Source organism: Herpailurus yagouaroundi, unplaced genomic scaffold, assembly GCF_014898765.1.
Source record: "Herpailurus yagouaroundi ecotype Mexico unplaced genomic scaffold, PumYag 211, whole genome shotgun sequence".
Taxonomy (NCBI): domain Eukaryota; kingdom Metazoa; phylum Chordata; class Mammalia; order Carnivora; family Felidae; genus Herpailurus; species Herpailurus yagouaroundi.
Window position 1 is genome coordinate 3,712,445 of NW_024412442.1, and position 17,446 is coordinate 3,729,890.

At 38.9% G+C, this 17,446-nt stretch overlaps 1 protein-coding gene across 21 annotated transcripts in view; it reads left to right on the forward strand.

Moving 5' to 3' along the window:
- PCDH15 (protocadherin related 15) overlaps window positions 1–17,446 on the forward strand; it is a 1,259,847-nt gene that overhangs the window by 1,193,310 nt on the left and 49,091 nt on the right. For all 21 annotated transcript variants that reach the window (XR_005784343.1, XR_005784344.1, XR_005784345.1 and 18 more), the window contains one exon: window positions 6,972–7,060. Coding sequence is in view for 18 of the 21 variants with exons in the window: in XM_040454209.1 (XP_040310143.1) it covers window positions 6,972–7,060 (89 nt within the window). In the remaining 3 variants the exon portion in view is untranslated. The remainder of the gene's footprint in view (window positions 1–6,971; window positions 7,061–17,446) is intronic.

Sequence of the window (17,446 nt, forward strand, 5' to 3'; positions counted from 1 at the left end):
AATTCCTTTAAAAATTTTTTTTTCAACGTTTATTTATTTTTGGGACAGAGAGAGACAGAGCATGAACGGGCGAGGGGCAGAGAGAGAGGGAGACACAGAATCGGAAACAGGCTCCAGGCTCTGAGCCATCAGCCCAGAGCCCGATGCGGGGCTCGAACTCCTGGACCACGAGATCGTGACCTGGCTGAAGTCGGACGCTTAACCGACTGCGCCACCCAGGCGCCCCTTAAATTCCTTTTAGACCTTTTGTAATTAAGAAAATAAAAGGAAATTTTTTGACGCAAATTCCTGCTCCAATAGATGTCATTTCCTTATTTGACCCAAATCCCTGATGATAGCATCGATGATTCTTGACTAAGTTATATTTGGCTCAGTCAAGAACATTGCTTTCCTCTGCTTTTTCTTAGGCTGGACACCATCTCAGTGGTAGAGCGTACTCAAGGGTGGTTTGATATTACTGCTTATTGAAGGTGTTCAATACCCGTGTTTCTGACTTGTGGAATTTCCACCAACCTGGTGGTGTGGACTAGTTGGATTTTTCTATGATTACAAGTTATAATTATTACTGGAAATGCTTCTCACATAAAGGCATCATCAAGTATAATTTTTCTTTTGCCGTTTGCATCTTATTAAATCTTCATTTTCACCGTTACATGTAATTCTCTGAACTAGTTCAACCTTCTCAGATACGCAGACAGCAGGATCAATATTTTTCTTCTACATAGGTACTCATGAAGACCAACCACCTTGACTATGATGGCTATGAAGTTCGAACATCCCCATTTAGAACAGTGCAGTGGTGGTAAACAAAGGCCAATCTAAGTCTGGAAGCTTTTGACATAGAAGATACTAACGTTGACACTGATTTTTGATAAAATTAAGATCTGCAAACCTAATATAAAATAATGTTGCTATTTCCCTTCATGTTAAAGGGCTGCACACTGTGATCGTGTAAGATTAGCCACTAGGGTAATTACGCTAAGTATTTATAATTATAATACTACTTTGGGGCACCTGGGGGGTTCAGTCGATTGACTGTCCAACTCCTTATCTTATGATCCCAGAGCGTGGGGTCGAGCCCCGCATCAGGCTCCACACTGAGCATGGACCCCCCCTTAGGATTCTCTCTCTTCCTCTCCATGCCCCTCCCCCTCCTAAAATAAAAAAATACTACAATAGCATAAATAAAATATAACTATGTAGATTATATTTGTAATACGTACATAAGCCATGCGAAGTTTATGGGTTTCTTATTTCGACTCTATAAACTACTGTGTGGAAATTAAAAAGTATACCTTTAAAACTACCGTGTGTGTGTGTGTGTGTGTGTGTGTGTGTGTGTGTGTGTGGAAAACTTCCTAGCAAAACAACATTTATGGTAAGTCTGAAATCCTGTCAGGCAAGAGAAGGGAATGTGGAGAGAAAGGGATACATGAGGCTTTGATGGAGAGGGAATGGCCTGGGCCAGAACCGAGAAGGAAGACAAGTTGTGACAGCCTGAGTCCCGGAGAGATAGTACTCAGCCCAGAGCAGCGAGCCAGCAGAGTGCATGAGAGCTGAGAGCCAGGCTGCGCATGGCAGTAGGTGGCTCATGTGGTGGTCGTCGGCCATGTTAACACACTGGAACTTTTTCTTAAAGGTAGTGGGAAAGCATTGGAAAATTTTTAGCAGGAGTGAGTGAAGGTAAGATTTTTAATTCAGAAGAAACCTTGCTTATTGGGACTCTGTTCTCCCAAGAGGACACTCCTCACGCTGCTGGCTTCTGTTTGAATCCTTTTCTGTTTCTGTTTGCTGCACTTCAGACCACACACTGGCTGAGGGGGACCTTTGAGCATGACGTGGCTACTTCTAGACCTTCCCTCTTCTTGAGATCCAGCCTTGGTTCTCCCTGTCTGAGCCTGTCACTCACTGCCTCTCTCACATTGTTGCTGTGATCTCCCAAACCTTGGGTCTTCCTCCCCCAACACACTCAGTGAGTTAAGTTTCTGGTTACTATCACCATTTCCAGCAATCCCATTGTCCTGATTTTTGGCAGTTTCACACACACACAAATGATTCCTCCAGTATCCTGAATTTACAACCTCTTGGCTGCCTCTTCTCCGGTGCTTTTGCCCTCCACCCTATTGCATCCACTAGAAACCAGCTATTTCTCTCATTACCAGTGAATGCATCGCCTCTATAACCTCCATTTCAAACCTCCCATCTTCGAAAGTCATACTGAACATACCCAGCTAACACCAGCACTCCATGGCTCCTCCAGGACCTTCAGTCCATTTAGCCTCCCTCCACCCTCATGGTTTCTCTCTGCTGCACACTAGCTTTATAGTACAACACTGACCACCATAAGCCCTCAGTCACATAGGGATTCAACTTCCTTGCCCTTTCTCCTGACGTCATACTCATTTGGCAAAACCATAAGTCTAAATAATTCCAACATTCTCCTCTCTCCAGACCTATAGTCATGCTGAGTATGTCTCCAGAAACATACACAGTTGTAGAGTCTTACTTTAAATTAATGATAAAAGCCCCCACGTGAGCACCACACTGTGCTTCCTGGTCCCTCCACACGTCTCTCCTGCAAGAGCCCCTATTGTGCCGTCCTCCAGTATCTTCTTAACCTCACTGTTGTCTGGTTAATGAACATTCTGTTTCACTGAAAGATAAAATTAAGGCATTAGAAGACGACTACTACAACCCGCACCACGAATCTTACTGATCTACCAGAATTTATACCAATGTATGCTCTGTCTTCTTCCCTGCTCACTTAGACAAGTTCTTTATGCTCCTATCATTACTTCTACCTCTACAACAGGCCCAATCCCCACCCGCCAGCTCTGGGACATCGTTTCAGCCGCTCTTCTGTTTCTTTTATGCAAGAGCCATATCAATCTCCCCTTTATTGGATTATTCCCATAAACATGCTGGTTTTCCATCTTCCAAACTGATGTTAAAAACCCTCTTGACCTACATCTCCTTCCAAATACCACTTCATTTCTATGTTCCTCTTTCCAGAAATACTCACTGCTGGGGTGGGCTCTAGGTTTTTGCTGTGGAATCTCTCTTGAACCGTCTCTAATTATAACTCTGCTCCAAGCCCTCCTCCAGAACTTCCATGTTACTAAATTCACTGGTAATGTCAGTCGTCATCGTATTTGAACCATCAGCAATACTCGACTGGTTATTACCTTTATGAGGCTTCTGGGCCACATTATCCTGTGGTCGTCTCTTACCTCACTGTTCATCCCTTCTCAGTCTCCTTTCTGGTTCATTTTCCTCTCCTGACCTTTTAATATTGATGTTTCTTCTGGGTCAGACATTAATTCTCTTTTCTGTCTATTCTCACTCCGTAAACTCATTCAGTCACCAGAACTTTAAAATGTCATCTATATACTAAAGAACATCACATTTATGTTTTGGCCCCAAAGATCATTTCTGAACAGCAAATTCATAGATCTGTGTGCACACTGGAAAGTTGGGTGAAGATGCCAATTTAATGTTTCCTGAACTGAGTTCCTCTTCTTCATCACATCTCTTCACTCTGTCATCCCTCCCTCCCCGTCTCCTCAGTTTTACTCGATGACCAGATCATCTTTGTGTTCCTTAGGCTAAAAAGCTCTTGATTCCTTTCTCTCCTAAGGCACACAATGAATCCCTCAGTAAATACTGTGGTATTCATAAATGTTATGTATATATGTGTGTGTGTGTGACGAACATATATATGTATATGTATGTCTGTGTGTGTATGTATATATATATATATATATGTATGTATGTGTATGTATGTGTGTGTGTGTATATATATATAAATGTATATGTCATCTACACATTTTTCAACCCTTCTCCTATTGGAGCCTGGTTGAAACCACCCTCCTATTTCACCTGTGTCATCTCACAAACTCAGTAACTTGCCCCCATGCTTCCTCCCTTCCCCTACTCAAGTCTGGTGTTAATATAGCAGCCAAAGTGATCCCTTACAAGGTAATTCAGGTCCTGTTGTTTCTCTGCTCAAAAGCTTTTCCTATCACCCAGGTCTTTCAGAGAAATTCCTGGGTCATTACAGAAGACTATGAGGCCCTGGATAATCTGGCCTTCATTGACATCATTTTCTATTCTCCATTGAAGTCCTTCAGACCCAGTAATATTGGCCAACTTGCTGTTCCCCAAATAGGCAGACATTCCCTCACTTTTGTGATTTTGCAGTGCTTCTGTCTAGAATGTTCTTTCCCCCAAAGTGTTCAGAACTAGCTCCCGCATCTCCTCCAAAAATTTCCAAGGATGTAGTTCACACTGGAGCCTCCTCAGACCATCCAGCTCAGAATTGCAGCCGACAGTGTAACATCACACCTCTTAATTGTTTTCTCTTTACAGTGGATTTATATTCATGTTCGTATTTCCACCCGGAAACTGCATGAGGATAGCTTTTTGTTGTTGTTTTTAATTAATTATTTTATTCCCTGATGTATCTCAAATGCCCAGAATAATTCCTGACATACAGAGGGTACCCAGTGCCCAATCGACGGGTGAATCACCTCTGTCTTACAGTGTAAATTGGCAGTTATCAAAGTGTGGTCCATGGAGTGCCAAGGGCCCCCCCCCAAATAATTTTGGGGTTTGGTGGAGTCAGAACTTTTTTCATGAGACTGCTAGGGCATTGTTTGACTTTTTTACTGTATTGCATTTGCACCACTATTTTCACTGTATCCTTCATAGTCATACATGAACAGGAAAAAAAAAAAAGCTTGAAGAGTGTCCTTACTCATAAGCAGTAAAACTGATTAATTTTAACAAACCTCCACTCTTGACTAAATACCTTTTCAGTATGTTGTGTAATGAAATGGGAAGTATGCTTCGAACACTTCTGTTGTTTAAGGACATAGAGGGCAGTCTGAAGGAGAACTATTATGTAAGCTGAATTGGCTGGGTTTTTGTTTTTTTACGAAATAGCTTTTGCTTTGAAAACATAACTTGAGATAAAATAGGCTTATTCAGACTTAAATATTTGGTAGACATTTACACAAAAATGAATGAATTGAGCCGGTCAGTTCAAGGAAAACAACGGACAGTATTTGTGGCTACTGATAGCATCAAAGCTTCCAAGCGCAAAGTAGAATATTTGAAAGCTTGGGGGCACCTGGGTGGCTCAGTCAGTAAGCATCTGACTTCAGCTCAGGTCATGATCCCGTGGTTTGTGGGATCGTGCCCCATGTCTGCGCTCACAGCACAGAGCCTGCTTGGGATTCTCTCTCCCTCTCTCTGCCCTTCCCACCCCGCTCTTGCGCACTCTCTCGCTCTCAAAATAAATGAATACACTTAAAAAAAAATGAAAGTAAATAAAAGTAAAATAAATTTTAAGGATAAAAAGAATATTGGAAAGCTTGTAGTCAGTCACCAGTGTGAGCCTGACAGCTTCCCATTATTAAAGACCATGAGATCAGTGGTCATTTTAAGGAATGTGACATTTTTCTTGATATTGTATTATGTAGTGTTTCAATATTTGAAGAATCTGTGCTACTCAATGAACCGGCATTTTCCATATGACCAATGCATGATATTAAAGCATCATTTGTGGGTAAAGATCCATTGAAAGTGGAAGATAGATAAATGTGGTTTAATGTAACTAAACCCGATTTTCAATTTCACACTCAGACTAGCACTTGACTTTTGGTGTTGTATCAAAGACTATACAAAGCTGTCTAAAAAAGATTATTAAGCTGCCTCTTCCTTTTCAAGAAAAATGAGATGGCACCAGAGACCAGTCAGGAGAGACAGTGACCAGCAAGAGAAGGTGAGGGTTTCTAGAGCTTTGCTGTCCAGTGTGTTAGTCACTTGTCCTCTGTTGCTACTGAGCACTTGAAATGTGGCCGTGTCACATTGAGACGTACTGTAAGTATGCATACAGTACACACTGGGCTTCAAAGACTTAGTATAAAAAATGTAAAATGTCTCAATAAGTTGTTTTGTATTGATTGTGTGTTGGGATGATAATCTATTAACATATTGGGTGAAGTGTATTATTAAATGGCTTTCACTGTTTTTTTAAATCTTTCTATCATGGGGACCAGAAACTCTTAAATTACATATCTGCATGTATATGTGGCTTACATTAATTTTTTTATTGGCCACTACTATCTAAAGTACCTGGGCACAAATAGACAAAAAAAGGAAAGCTAAGAAGTCCATTAGGAAGAATTAGAAGAACTTAGAAATAATACGTACACTGGCAACCTCTGATTTTAGAATGTATGCTTCACAAATATTACTTTTTCTTCTTTTGACTCTTTCTTGTAATTTTAATCCATTACAGAGATTGAACCCAACAATAATAGAAATATGTTTTTAAAAAGTCTTTATAAGCAGAATTTTATAAGCAGAATTCCTTCAAAAATGACCTGTTTATTTCTGGAAATATTTGCCTAACCACTGCACTGGGAAAGTAACATAAATAAGATCTAGAAATGGTAAACATTTAAATACCTTTGTTGTACATGATACACAAAGCCAGTATTCAGGGGCATAACAAACCCAGCATCTGCTGAAGCAGACATGAAGGCTGTCTAATGATCCCATGGAATGAATTATTCTAACTACTCACATCTCAGCTTCTTAGTCACACTGGATGAATGCTTTCCTGAGATTTGTAAAACCCGTGTTTTCCATTATCCTGAGTGTTCTTAAATAACCCAATTAGAAAAATGAATGTGCCTTCCTTCATGCTTTAGACAATCACCAACCAACAAAAAAACCCCACAGAAACCGACAAGAGTAGAAGTCACTTAGGGCTCTGTTACTTCTAAGTAAGCAATGATAGTCTACCCATCTCCACCTGGCCAAAATCTAATGGTGGTTGTCTCACTAAAGATACTTAATCCTAAATGAAGCATGGGGAGCCACTGGGTCTATGCATAGTAGGAAAGAAATGGGTTATAAAAATGCTCGTTAGTTCTCAACGGGCTCTGGTTCTCCTCCTGCAGGTCTCTGTGGTCAACCAGCTGGACATGCAGGTGATCGTTTCGAACGTGCCCCCGACTCTGGTGGAGAAAAAGATAGAAGACCTTACAGAGTAATGGATTTTTGCTTGCTTATATGTCTATATTCATATAGCTATATTTTTATTGCATTAGGTCATTTTAATCACTACAGTGTTCAGATTAAACCCATAAAACACCATCTTAATAATTCAGTGTACCCTTTTCCTGAAATGGAGAGCTTCACTTAAAATACGTGGAGATTCTGAGAGTGCCTTCAAAGAGGTATGGAAATTAGATGTGAGATGATGCTGTTATTCAGGATGCTTTGACCGATGCATCAACATAACCTCAAAACGCTGCAGAAAAGAAAGGAACCTTAAGAGTCATTATTAGAGTACATATCTTGATTTTTTGTAGCCCCAAATGATTCAAAAAACTCATTGAGTCATCAATGCAGTGAGCCCAGGGAATGTTATTTCTCAAAGTGATGGGTCTAGATGGCCAAGTCTTATTCTTTCAAAAACCAAGGAGACTAATTTTAGACAATATTAGAAAATATGCCACACTGTGCCTTTTGAACAGTGTATACCTAACATGTCATTGTTGAATCAGACAAAGTTGGGACTATTATGAAGCCACAGTTCTCTGATATTCTGAATGCTCTAAAAGATTACTAAATGTCTTTACGAGTTCACTCTGAGCCAGCCAACCTAGCCTGCCATCATTTCATAATTTTTAGATGGACACTCGTTTGTTAATTCTGCATCTTCCCTTGAGTTCAGGGTGACAGGTACCAATTTCTCACGGCCTCTCTCTAGCAAAATATCTTTCACTTCCAAGTTGCCAGAAGAAGCTTCAGATATCAGACGGCGAGACTTTTAGTAATTATGTGCCGTGTACAACAAGAAAAGCTTAATGCATGCCTGAGTGTTTCTTCTGTAATAAAAGCATGCGCTCTGTAACAATTATCTCTTACTACATCACAGACTTCACCTTCGAGCGCCATGTACAATGTCCTGTGGAGAAGAGGATTCTCAATATTTATGCTTGGGATATCAATCGTTCAGTGTCTGGGTTACCGCTACCGAAGGGGTTTATGTACACTTAACCTCTTGTCAAAATAATAGCTGATTTACACCTGAAAAAAAAAATCTAGAATCACGCCTGTCTCTTAGCTGCTTTAACGTTATGTATGGAAGCAGACTTTCTCTGATTGTACCATCAAAATATGGTACAACCATCTTCAACCTCTAACCCTTCATTCTGCTCTCTTTGTCTTCAAAGCATTAACTAATATTTTCACTTTATGTCAATTTCCCACCGAAGTACAAGTTCCATGAGGATAGGGTGCTGTCCTGTATTTTCACTGCTGTCATTCAAGTTATGTAGTAGGCACCCTATCCATTGTATTGAATGGAAATTGTATACAAGCTAAATCATGATTCCCCTTTCTCGTATCAAGACAAAATTTATGAAAACTGAAGAAATGGCAATGTAGTAGTATGATTTCCTAGCAGTTTTATGATTCCCCCCCACCCCCACTTAAGTGGAAAGGAAGACCTGAAAGAGAAAGAACAGGCAGCTTTCTAGTCTTGAAAGAAATATATCCCTGTGAAAGGAGCTTGGACTTCGTGTCACATATCAGTTTTGGAACACGATCAAGATGCCTTGGTCTTCCCCAGTCGGCCTTACCGTGTCTTATCATTTGTTCACAAAAGCTGGTGAAGCTTATATCGTGGGATTGTTGTGAAGAACTAAATAATATAAGCTGTGTAGGGCAGTGAGAATTGTGCATATTCAGTAAATAGCAGGTATTCTAACAACGAGGTTAGTGAGCCAGTCAGGAGTGTGAAGATAGAGATGCCGGTTTTTTCCAGAGGGTAGTTTAGTGTGGAGCTCAGATTACGGGTTCAACCTGACCAGTTTGAAACTTAGGATAACTGTGTGACCTTCAGGCAAGAGATTTAGCACTTAGGGCCTCACTTCCTCGTCTAGAAAATTGGAACAAGGATGTCAACCCTGTGTTGTGTTTGATAAAATTTAGGCAGTATAGCATCATTTGTCAGCAGTTATGTGGTTGAATCATTCAGGGCCACAGAATCAAGATCTAGACTCTCATAGTGAATGTTGGGATTTCTTTCTTCTATGCAGCGTTCGCTGGTTATGATGATGAATCAGTCAGAGTGCTCTGCATAATAGGATCCAGAGTGCTCTGGATATAGCAGGCACATGCCTAATTCCTGAGTGTCAATTTTTAAAAATCTGTGTTAATTTAGAGATTCTTAAGCACAAAAATTTCTGATCCCTTTAAAAAAATAGACTATTTTTTTAGAGCAGTTTTACATTCACAGCGAAACTAGGCAGAAGATGCACAGCGGATTCCCAAGTGCCCCCACTCACAGCTTCCCTCACTGTCAACATCGTGCCTCAGAATTAGTGGCGCCTTTGTAGCAAACCGACATGGACACATCGTAAACGCCCTAAACTCATAGTCCACGTGAGGTTTCCTCTTGCCGGTGTGCACACTGTGGGTTTGAACTCATGGCTAACGGCCTCTACCTATCACTGTACGGGACACAGAATAGATCCACTGCTGTCAACGTCCTGTGTCTCCACCTCTTCATCCCTCCTTTCGTCTCTTCCCCTGGCAACCACCGCTCTTTGTACTGTCTCTCTGGTTTTGCCTGGTCCGGAATGTCTTATGGTTGGAATCCTGTGGTCTGTAGTTTTTTTGATTCCTTTTTGAAAGCTGCTGGTCGTCCTGATAAGGACTGTTAGATCTGATTCAGCCTGATGAAGCACCAAACACCCTTTAGTGTCCAGGGGAGGAATAAAAACACACAGTAACTGAAGTAGACAGCAGAAGGACAGCTTGTTCAATAAAACAAGAATTTATTGTTCCAGTGACCAGACTAACCAGCACGTTGTTTCCTATAGACGTTCTTAGATGGCAAGTCACACTACCATCAAAGATATTTTCTTTTTATTTCTTTCTTTTAATGTTTATTTATTTTTGATAGACAGAGAGAGCATGAGTAGGGGAGGGGCAGAGAGAGAGAGGGAGGGAGACACAGAATCCGAAGCAGGCTCCAGGCTCAGAGCTGTCAACACAGAGCCCAATGCAGGGTTTCGAACTCGCAAACCATGAGATCATGACCTGAGTCGAAGTTGGACACTTAACCAACTGAGCCACCCAGGTGCCCCCATCAAAGACATTTTCTATAATCCCCGTATATCTTTATCCATAAGAAGGAAACTTAAATTCCATATGATCATCACTTTTTTTTTTTCTTCCTTTAGACAGACCCATAAATGAGGCCAGATCATAATCCATAGTTTTCTTGGCAAGTGTGAAATCAGTACAAACCGGGAGGGTTGATAAAATAAAAATTTGATGACCTAATACAATCGTTTCATGATGGGGAAGATTTTGCAAAGGGGGTCAGTATCCTTTGATGGCCAAGAACACAATGCCTGGAAAACAGAATGCTCCTTGTAAATGAACGTTGCTATAGTGATGGTAATGATTATTCCCCATGCCCCTGGCATAAATGGCTCTACTGAACACTTTCAGGTTTTGTTTTGTTTTGTTTTGTTTTGTTTTGTTTTGTTTTGTTTTGTTTTTTACTACTTTATTTGGGGCTTAGGGAATTTATGGGAGACCAACGCCCCTTCGTAATGAAACATGTTTCTTTTAAATTGTATTAACTTATTCAGCAAATTCCAGTGAGAATCTGTGGCTGCAGGTGGCCCTTTCATGTCTATGTTCTCAAGTACTTTAGGTTAAATTTAGGATTTATCTCTTTGTGGGCTCTGACTTAACAAATGCTTGAGGTTAAGGGGTGGGGCAGGGCTGTAAGGATGAGGATGGGGAAACCGGGCTATGACCAGCAAAGGACTGGCAGTAGTGTGTGAAGAGGAAGCTGGGAAGTGTTGGGGTCTGTGTCTCCTTTCTCCATCCCCTTCATCATGAAGCCCAAATGAATAGAAGAAGGTTGGGATTCTAAAATTTAAATCTTTAAGAATCTGCAGAAATGGCATTTTTTGAAGAGTATGCATCAAGGAGTTTCAGAAATACTGTGTTCCAGCATGAATTGGAATTGAAAATTAAGGTCACGGAGTTGCTCAAACACTTCTCTTACTTTCTAAATACGATATGAAAATTCAGCGACTGTAGACTTTATTGAAGTAGTTATTGATTTGGCGTAGGAGAGCCCATCTCCATGAAATATTGATACTGCATCTGAAATGTGTCTGTGTCACTAATTTATGGCTCCTTGAATTAAGGTTACAAAACATACTTCAGAAATCTATTCGAGACACACATTTCTAGGATGAGAATTATGAAATCTCTTGGGAAGAGAATCTATGAAACAGTAAACAGTAAATGCTCACACTTATATTTTCTTAAATCAGTGTAATAAAGACTGGTGTTGAGGGGAAAGGTCAAATGGAAAGGCAGATCAATAAACACATTAGCTTTGATCATTTTTACCCTCTCCTTGCTTTTGAGGTCCAGACACTATAAAGGGACAGATATTCCTATTATAAGTATTAATGTTAATAGACTAATATATTTGAAAGAGATTTTTGTAATGTTTATACTGTTACTTAAATTTTGGTTTTTACTACATTATTTCTTTCCATTATAATTTTTTTAAATTTTTTTAACATTTACTTATTTTTGAGATAGAGACAGAGCATGAATGGGGGAGGGTCAGAGAGAGAGGGAGACACAGAATCTGAAACAGTCTCCAGGGTCTGAGCTGTCAGCACAGAGCCCGACACGGGGCTCGAACTCACGGACTGTGAGATCATGACCTGAGCTTAAGTCAGACATTTAACCGACTGAGCCACCCAGGCACCCCTTTCCATTATACTTTTTTAAGTGTTAACAGTAATTTCAAATTTAAAAACAATAATTTTAAATCAATGGTTTTAATAACAATACTTATGTAAGTAAATTTCTATTTCCAAAAACAGATAGTAGCCTGAATTTAGTTAGCCTATATGCTTTAACTTGCAAATTCCTACTTTGGAGTGTTACACTCTCTAGATAGAAAAAACAAATGCTTATTTATTCTATTCAGATTCCTATAAGAAAACACTTCAGAGAAAATCTCATGTAAAATTCCTAAATGATATATTAACTCCCCCACCCCCCCTCACCCAGGAAGTTGATTCTTCTTGAAGGGACCCTAGGCTCAAGCCCCACCCACCAGTGACTAGGTGGCAGGTCTCTGGCCAATTAAACTCTCTAAGTCCTAATATCCATATGCAATGCTGGAAATCTATTAATTAAATAAAAAGTAGTTACCAGGTGTAAGTAATGGAAGCGTGAGTATACCAAGCAAAGTCTCTGCTCCCATGGAGCTTCCATTCTATGGGGGAAAACAGCAAATAGGATAATAATAAATTCATATATTATATGTAGCAATATGAAATTATGGAAGAAAGGTCCTGTCTCAGGATGATGGAGGAAAGCCTTGTGATAAGCTGAAATCAGAGCAGAAAGGAGTTAAGGGAGACAGCCAGGTGGTTACCATGATGTGTGGGGGTGGGGGCAGTTTTCCCAGAGAGAGGACACTGCTGATGTGAAAACCCAGATGGAGGAGACTGTTGTCATATCAAGATAGGAAGTGAGTTATATGGGATATCATGGGCCACTTGAAGGATTTAACATTTTACCCTGTAGAAGATACAAAGTCCATAGAACTGTTAGTCTGATATCGTAGCCATGAAGCATAGGAGTGCTTAACATGTGGTCAGTCCAAATGGAAGGTGCTCTAAGTATAAAATATACACCAGATTTAAATTGGTGTAGCCAATTTAGATTGGTAGCCCCCCGCCCAATAAAAGGACAATATCGTTAATAATTTTAGATGGATTATACACTGAAATGGTATTTTTTGGGTATAATGAGTGAAATAAATATATTAAAATTAATCTCAGGGGGCGCCTGGGTGGCGCAGTCGGTTAAGCGTCCGACTTCAACCAGGTCACGATCTCACGGTCCGTGAGTTCGAGCCTCGCGTCGGGCTCTGGGCTGATGGCTCAGAGCCTGGAGCCTGTTTCCGATTCTGTGTCTCCCTCTCTCTCTGCCTCTCGCCCGTTCATGATCTGTCTCTCTCTGTCCCAAAAATAAATTAAAAAAAATAAATAAATAAAATAAAATTAATCTCGCCATTTTTATTGTTAATCTTTTAATGTGGGTACTAAAAAATTTGAATTTGCATGTGATTTGCATTATATTTCTTTTGGCCGGTGTTACCTGTAAGGATTTGCACGGAGAAATAATGTTCTGGCTTAAGTTTTTAAATATTGTTGAGTGGGAGACAAAGTGAGGAGCTATGAGTCCAGGGAGAGATCTCCGGGGCTTGGACTGTTGTTAAGGTAGCTGCAGGAGAGATGTTTAGATGAAGGGTATATTTTGAAGATGCAGTCTATAAAATTTGTAAAATTCCTTGGTTTGGGGTCTTAGCAAATGGAAAAAATAAAAATTTCTTTACCTGGCCACTGAAGACTTTGATAAAATGATATGTGGGAAGGTCACAGTATTCTCTTCTTGGAGAGAGTCGACTTTATTTAGCAAGATTTTGTTCCCCACAATAAATGATGCCAGTTCCTTTTCTTGTCTTCATCCTGCTGATTTCTCAACTCAGTGATAAAGTGAAACTCCATTATCTACCTCCTGTCACCATGGCCACTTCCCTAGCCCTGCAATAAGGTTATTTTCTTTTGTCTTATTTATTCCTCATGAACTGAGTGTATTATATACGTCAGGTATGGTATTATCCTATAAAACCAGTTGCAAGCTGTTTCAAAAATATGTCCAGCTGGAACATATGGAATGTTATTATATCTGAGAGATTCTTCAGTTGTGTAGTCTTTCTTATCTGCTGTATTTTAAATTAAATTGTTGTAAGTATCGGCAATCACATGCCGATTTTAAGTATACTTAGCACAAAGATGTGGTCAAAGTTGAAGAGCTTATCAACAGAGAATGATCATAAGTGATCTAATTTTTATCACAATGAAGCACAGACAGTTCAATGTACAACTTTTGGAGACAACATTTTCCGAATTAGTCATGTAATAGCTATAAAATAAATTGAAGCCGATCATAAAAATAAAACACAAACTCAACATAAAATGTTGAGCTACTTTTTACTATTTAAGGTACAATTCATGATTCTTTAGAACACATAAATATGCTTTGGTTTTAGTCAGTCTTGATTCATTGTTTCAACACAAAGGAAATTCATCTGCTATTTTTTTCAGAAATACTCAGTTTGGGGCTTCATTTTGGTAGAGAAGGAGAAGTCATCTCTTTTTGCAAGAAAAATACTTATTTTCAACTTACTGTGTTGATAATTCTTTACAGAATGGAAGTTGGCCCAGAATGCAATGAGGCTTTGATAGCATACTATCTGATGTTGTTATTCGTACATATTGTAGTAGTATGTTTAATGCTTAATTCCTTGAAATGTGGGAAAGTATAGACATTTGAATTCCATTTCTATACAAATGTAGAATTTGTATTGCATGGTCATACAGCAAAGTTTTAAATTATCCCGGTGTCAGTATTGAGCTGACATCATGGAATCATAGTTACAAAGAGGGGTGCTTCAGTACTCTCATTTCTGGGGTCCTATTTGTGAGGGTCAAAATGTCCTATTTTGTATGAATTCTTAGTTTTCATTTGAAGATACGCTATCATAGCAGAAAATGAATATATTATTTGCACTAAGGATTAAACTTCTGTCCAAATGGCTCAAATTCACGGTACTTAGTATTTTGTTTCTGATAATATGTTTCTGATGTATTAGGGTAAATTTTTATTTTTTTATTTCATGTTATATGCATTCTCCACATTCATATTACACTTGACCCTCGAACAACATAGGGTTCAGGGGTGCTGTAAAAATCCACATTTGACTTTTCAATCTCCAAAAATTTAGCAAATAATACTCTACTGTTGACTGGAAGCTTTACCAATAACACAGTCAATTAACACATATTGTGTGTGTTACACATATCATATACTACATTCTAACAATAAAGTCAGAGAAAAGAAAACGATAGTAAGAAAATCATAAAGGAGAGAAATACATTTGTAGTGCTGTACTGTAAAAGCTCCATGTATATACGTGGAACCATGCTGCTCAGTGTTATATATGGGTCGACTATATACTTTCCGACATGCACAGTTAACCAAAAACAAATGACTTGTCAACTAGACTTCACTTTTTCTTAAGATACCATCGTATAGTAATATCAGTAAAACATTATGTATGCTGATGTCTTGCTTTCAATAGATTTGTTTCATATTTTAATGGTCACAATACCCATCATTCACTAACACATTTTAGAATCTTTTTTTAAATATTTTTTAAAGTTTATTTATTTTTGAGACAATGCCAGAGAAGAAGCGCAAGCAGCGGAGGGGTAGATAGAGGGAGACACAGAATCCGAAGCAGGCTGTAGGCTCTGGAGCCTGACGTGGGGCTTGAACTCACGAACCGTGAGATCATGACCTGAGCTGAAGTTGGACGCTTAACTGACTGAGCCACCCAGGTGCCCCATTTCAGAATCTTTATAGTCAAAACTATACTAGTTTCTGTTGGAAGAAACAAAAAGTACTAAAGGAAAATAAATGGTGTTTCTCAGTTAATACTTACCACCTGACACTTGTCATATAGAAAATTTAAATATATTATTTGTGCCATGTCCCCATCTTCCTCAGCAATATGGACATACAAGTACTTTTGTCTCTTATATTTTTTCTGCTTTTTCATTGACACTCAAACCTTCGGAGATGATGAAAAGAAAACCAAAACAAATAAACAAAATACTTCCTATAATTCCATGGGGGATGTTTGGATTTTGTTTGTATTTAAAAAAAAGCGTTTGAAATATTTGAGCTATAGCTGTTGTTTTCAAGAAGAGATAAGTAGACTCTTCCTTAGCTGAAAATCTGTTTTCATGGAAGATCAATTTAAAATGCTATTTTTTGAGATTCGGAGCAGATAGAGACATTTTCTTTATTGCCTTTGTTTGCTCTGTGAGAAAAGTGAAAGCGTTAAAAAATAAAGTTGTATTGAAGGAGGTTTCCTGTTTAAGAGAATAGCAAGCTTGAAGAATAGGGTTTTGATTGAGGGGGAAATCAGTTTAATCCATAAGAGACCATTGTAATGAAGGTACCAGTATATTGTCTAATATTCTTGTTTTAACTTATGATCTGTGCTATATTACATATAGCATTTATACATATAGCACAGATCATATGTATATGTATATATATAAAGAATTTGAATACTTACTAACATAAGTATTAAAGTTAATAAAAGAAAAGTTATATAAAAGTTAGTAAAAGAAAAGGTTAATTTATACAGGTATATTCCATCCTGTGATTTGAGGGAAAGTGGCTATTCATACTCCAAAGGTGAAATCCATTAACAAAAACAGTGAAGAAAGGTATTTTCCAGCTTCCTATTGAACTTAGCTTTTGATAAAAAAAAAAAAAAAATCATTGGGAGCATAGTTGGGAAATTAGAGAAGCAGAAACAAGTCGAGTATTATAATCTCTGTTTTACTTTTCCCAAATATCACACCACTGAGTTCCGTTCATGTTTCAGAGCCTTTGCTCGCAAAATAGAACATAACTGGAAAACGGATGCAGGGTACAGATTGTTACATATGATATGTCTCCATTAAAATGTGAATCACGGTTGCTTCTAAAGGTCTTCAAAATATACAGTGGGTACTTTTTCCTTTAAAAATTCTTCTTTCTATCATAGTCTTTTTTTTTTTCCTGAAAGTTTTCTTTTTTAATTTTATTTTTTGAATTTACATCCAAATTAGTTAACATATAGTGCAACAATGATTTCAGGAGGAGATTCCTTAATGCCCCTCGCCCATTTAGCCCATCCCTCCTCCCACAACCCCTCCCGTAACCTTCAGTTTGTCCTCCATATTTAAGAGTCTCTTCTGTTTTGTCCCCCTCCCTGTTTTTATATTGTTTTTGCTTCCCTTCCCTTATGGTCATCTGTTCTGTGTCTTGAAGTCTTCGTATGAGTGAAGTCATATGATACTTGTCTTTCTCTAATTTCACTTAGCATAATACACTCTAGTTCCATCCATGTAGTTGCAAATGGCAAGATTTCATTCTTTTTGATTGCCGAGTGATACTCCATTGTGTGTGTGTGTGTGTGTGTGTGTGTGTGTGTGTGTGCACACACACACACACACCACATCTTCTTTATCCATTCATCCATCGATGGACATTTGGGCTCTTTCCATACTTTGGCTATTGTTGATAGCGCTGCTATAAACATGGGAGTGCATGTGTCCCTTCGAAACAGTGCACCTGTATCCCGTGAATAAATGCCTAGTCGTGCAATTGCTGGGTCGTAGGGGAGTTCTGTTTTTAGTTTTTTGAGGAACCTCCATACTGTTTTCCAGAGTGGCTGTACCAG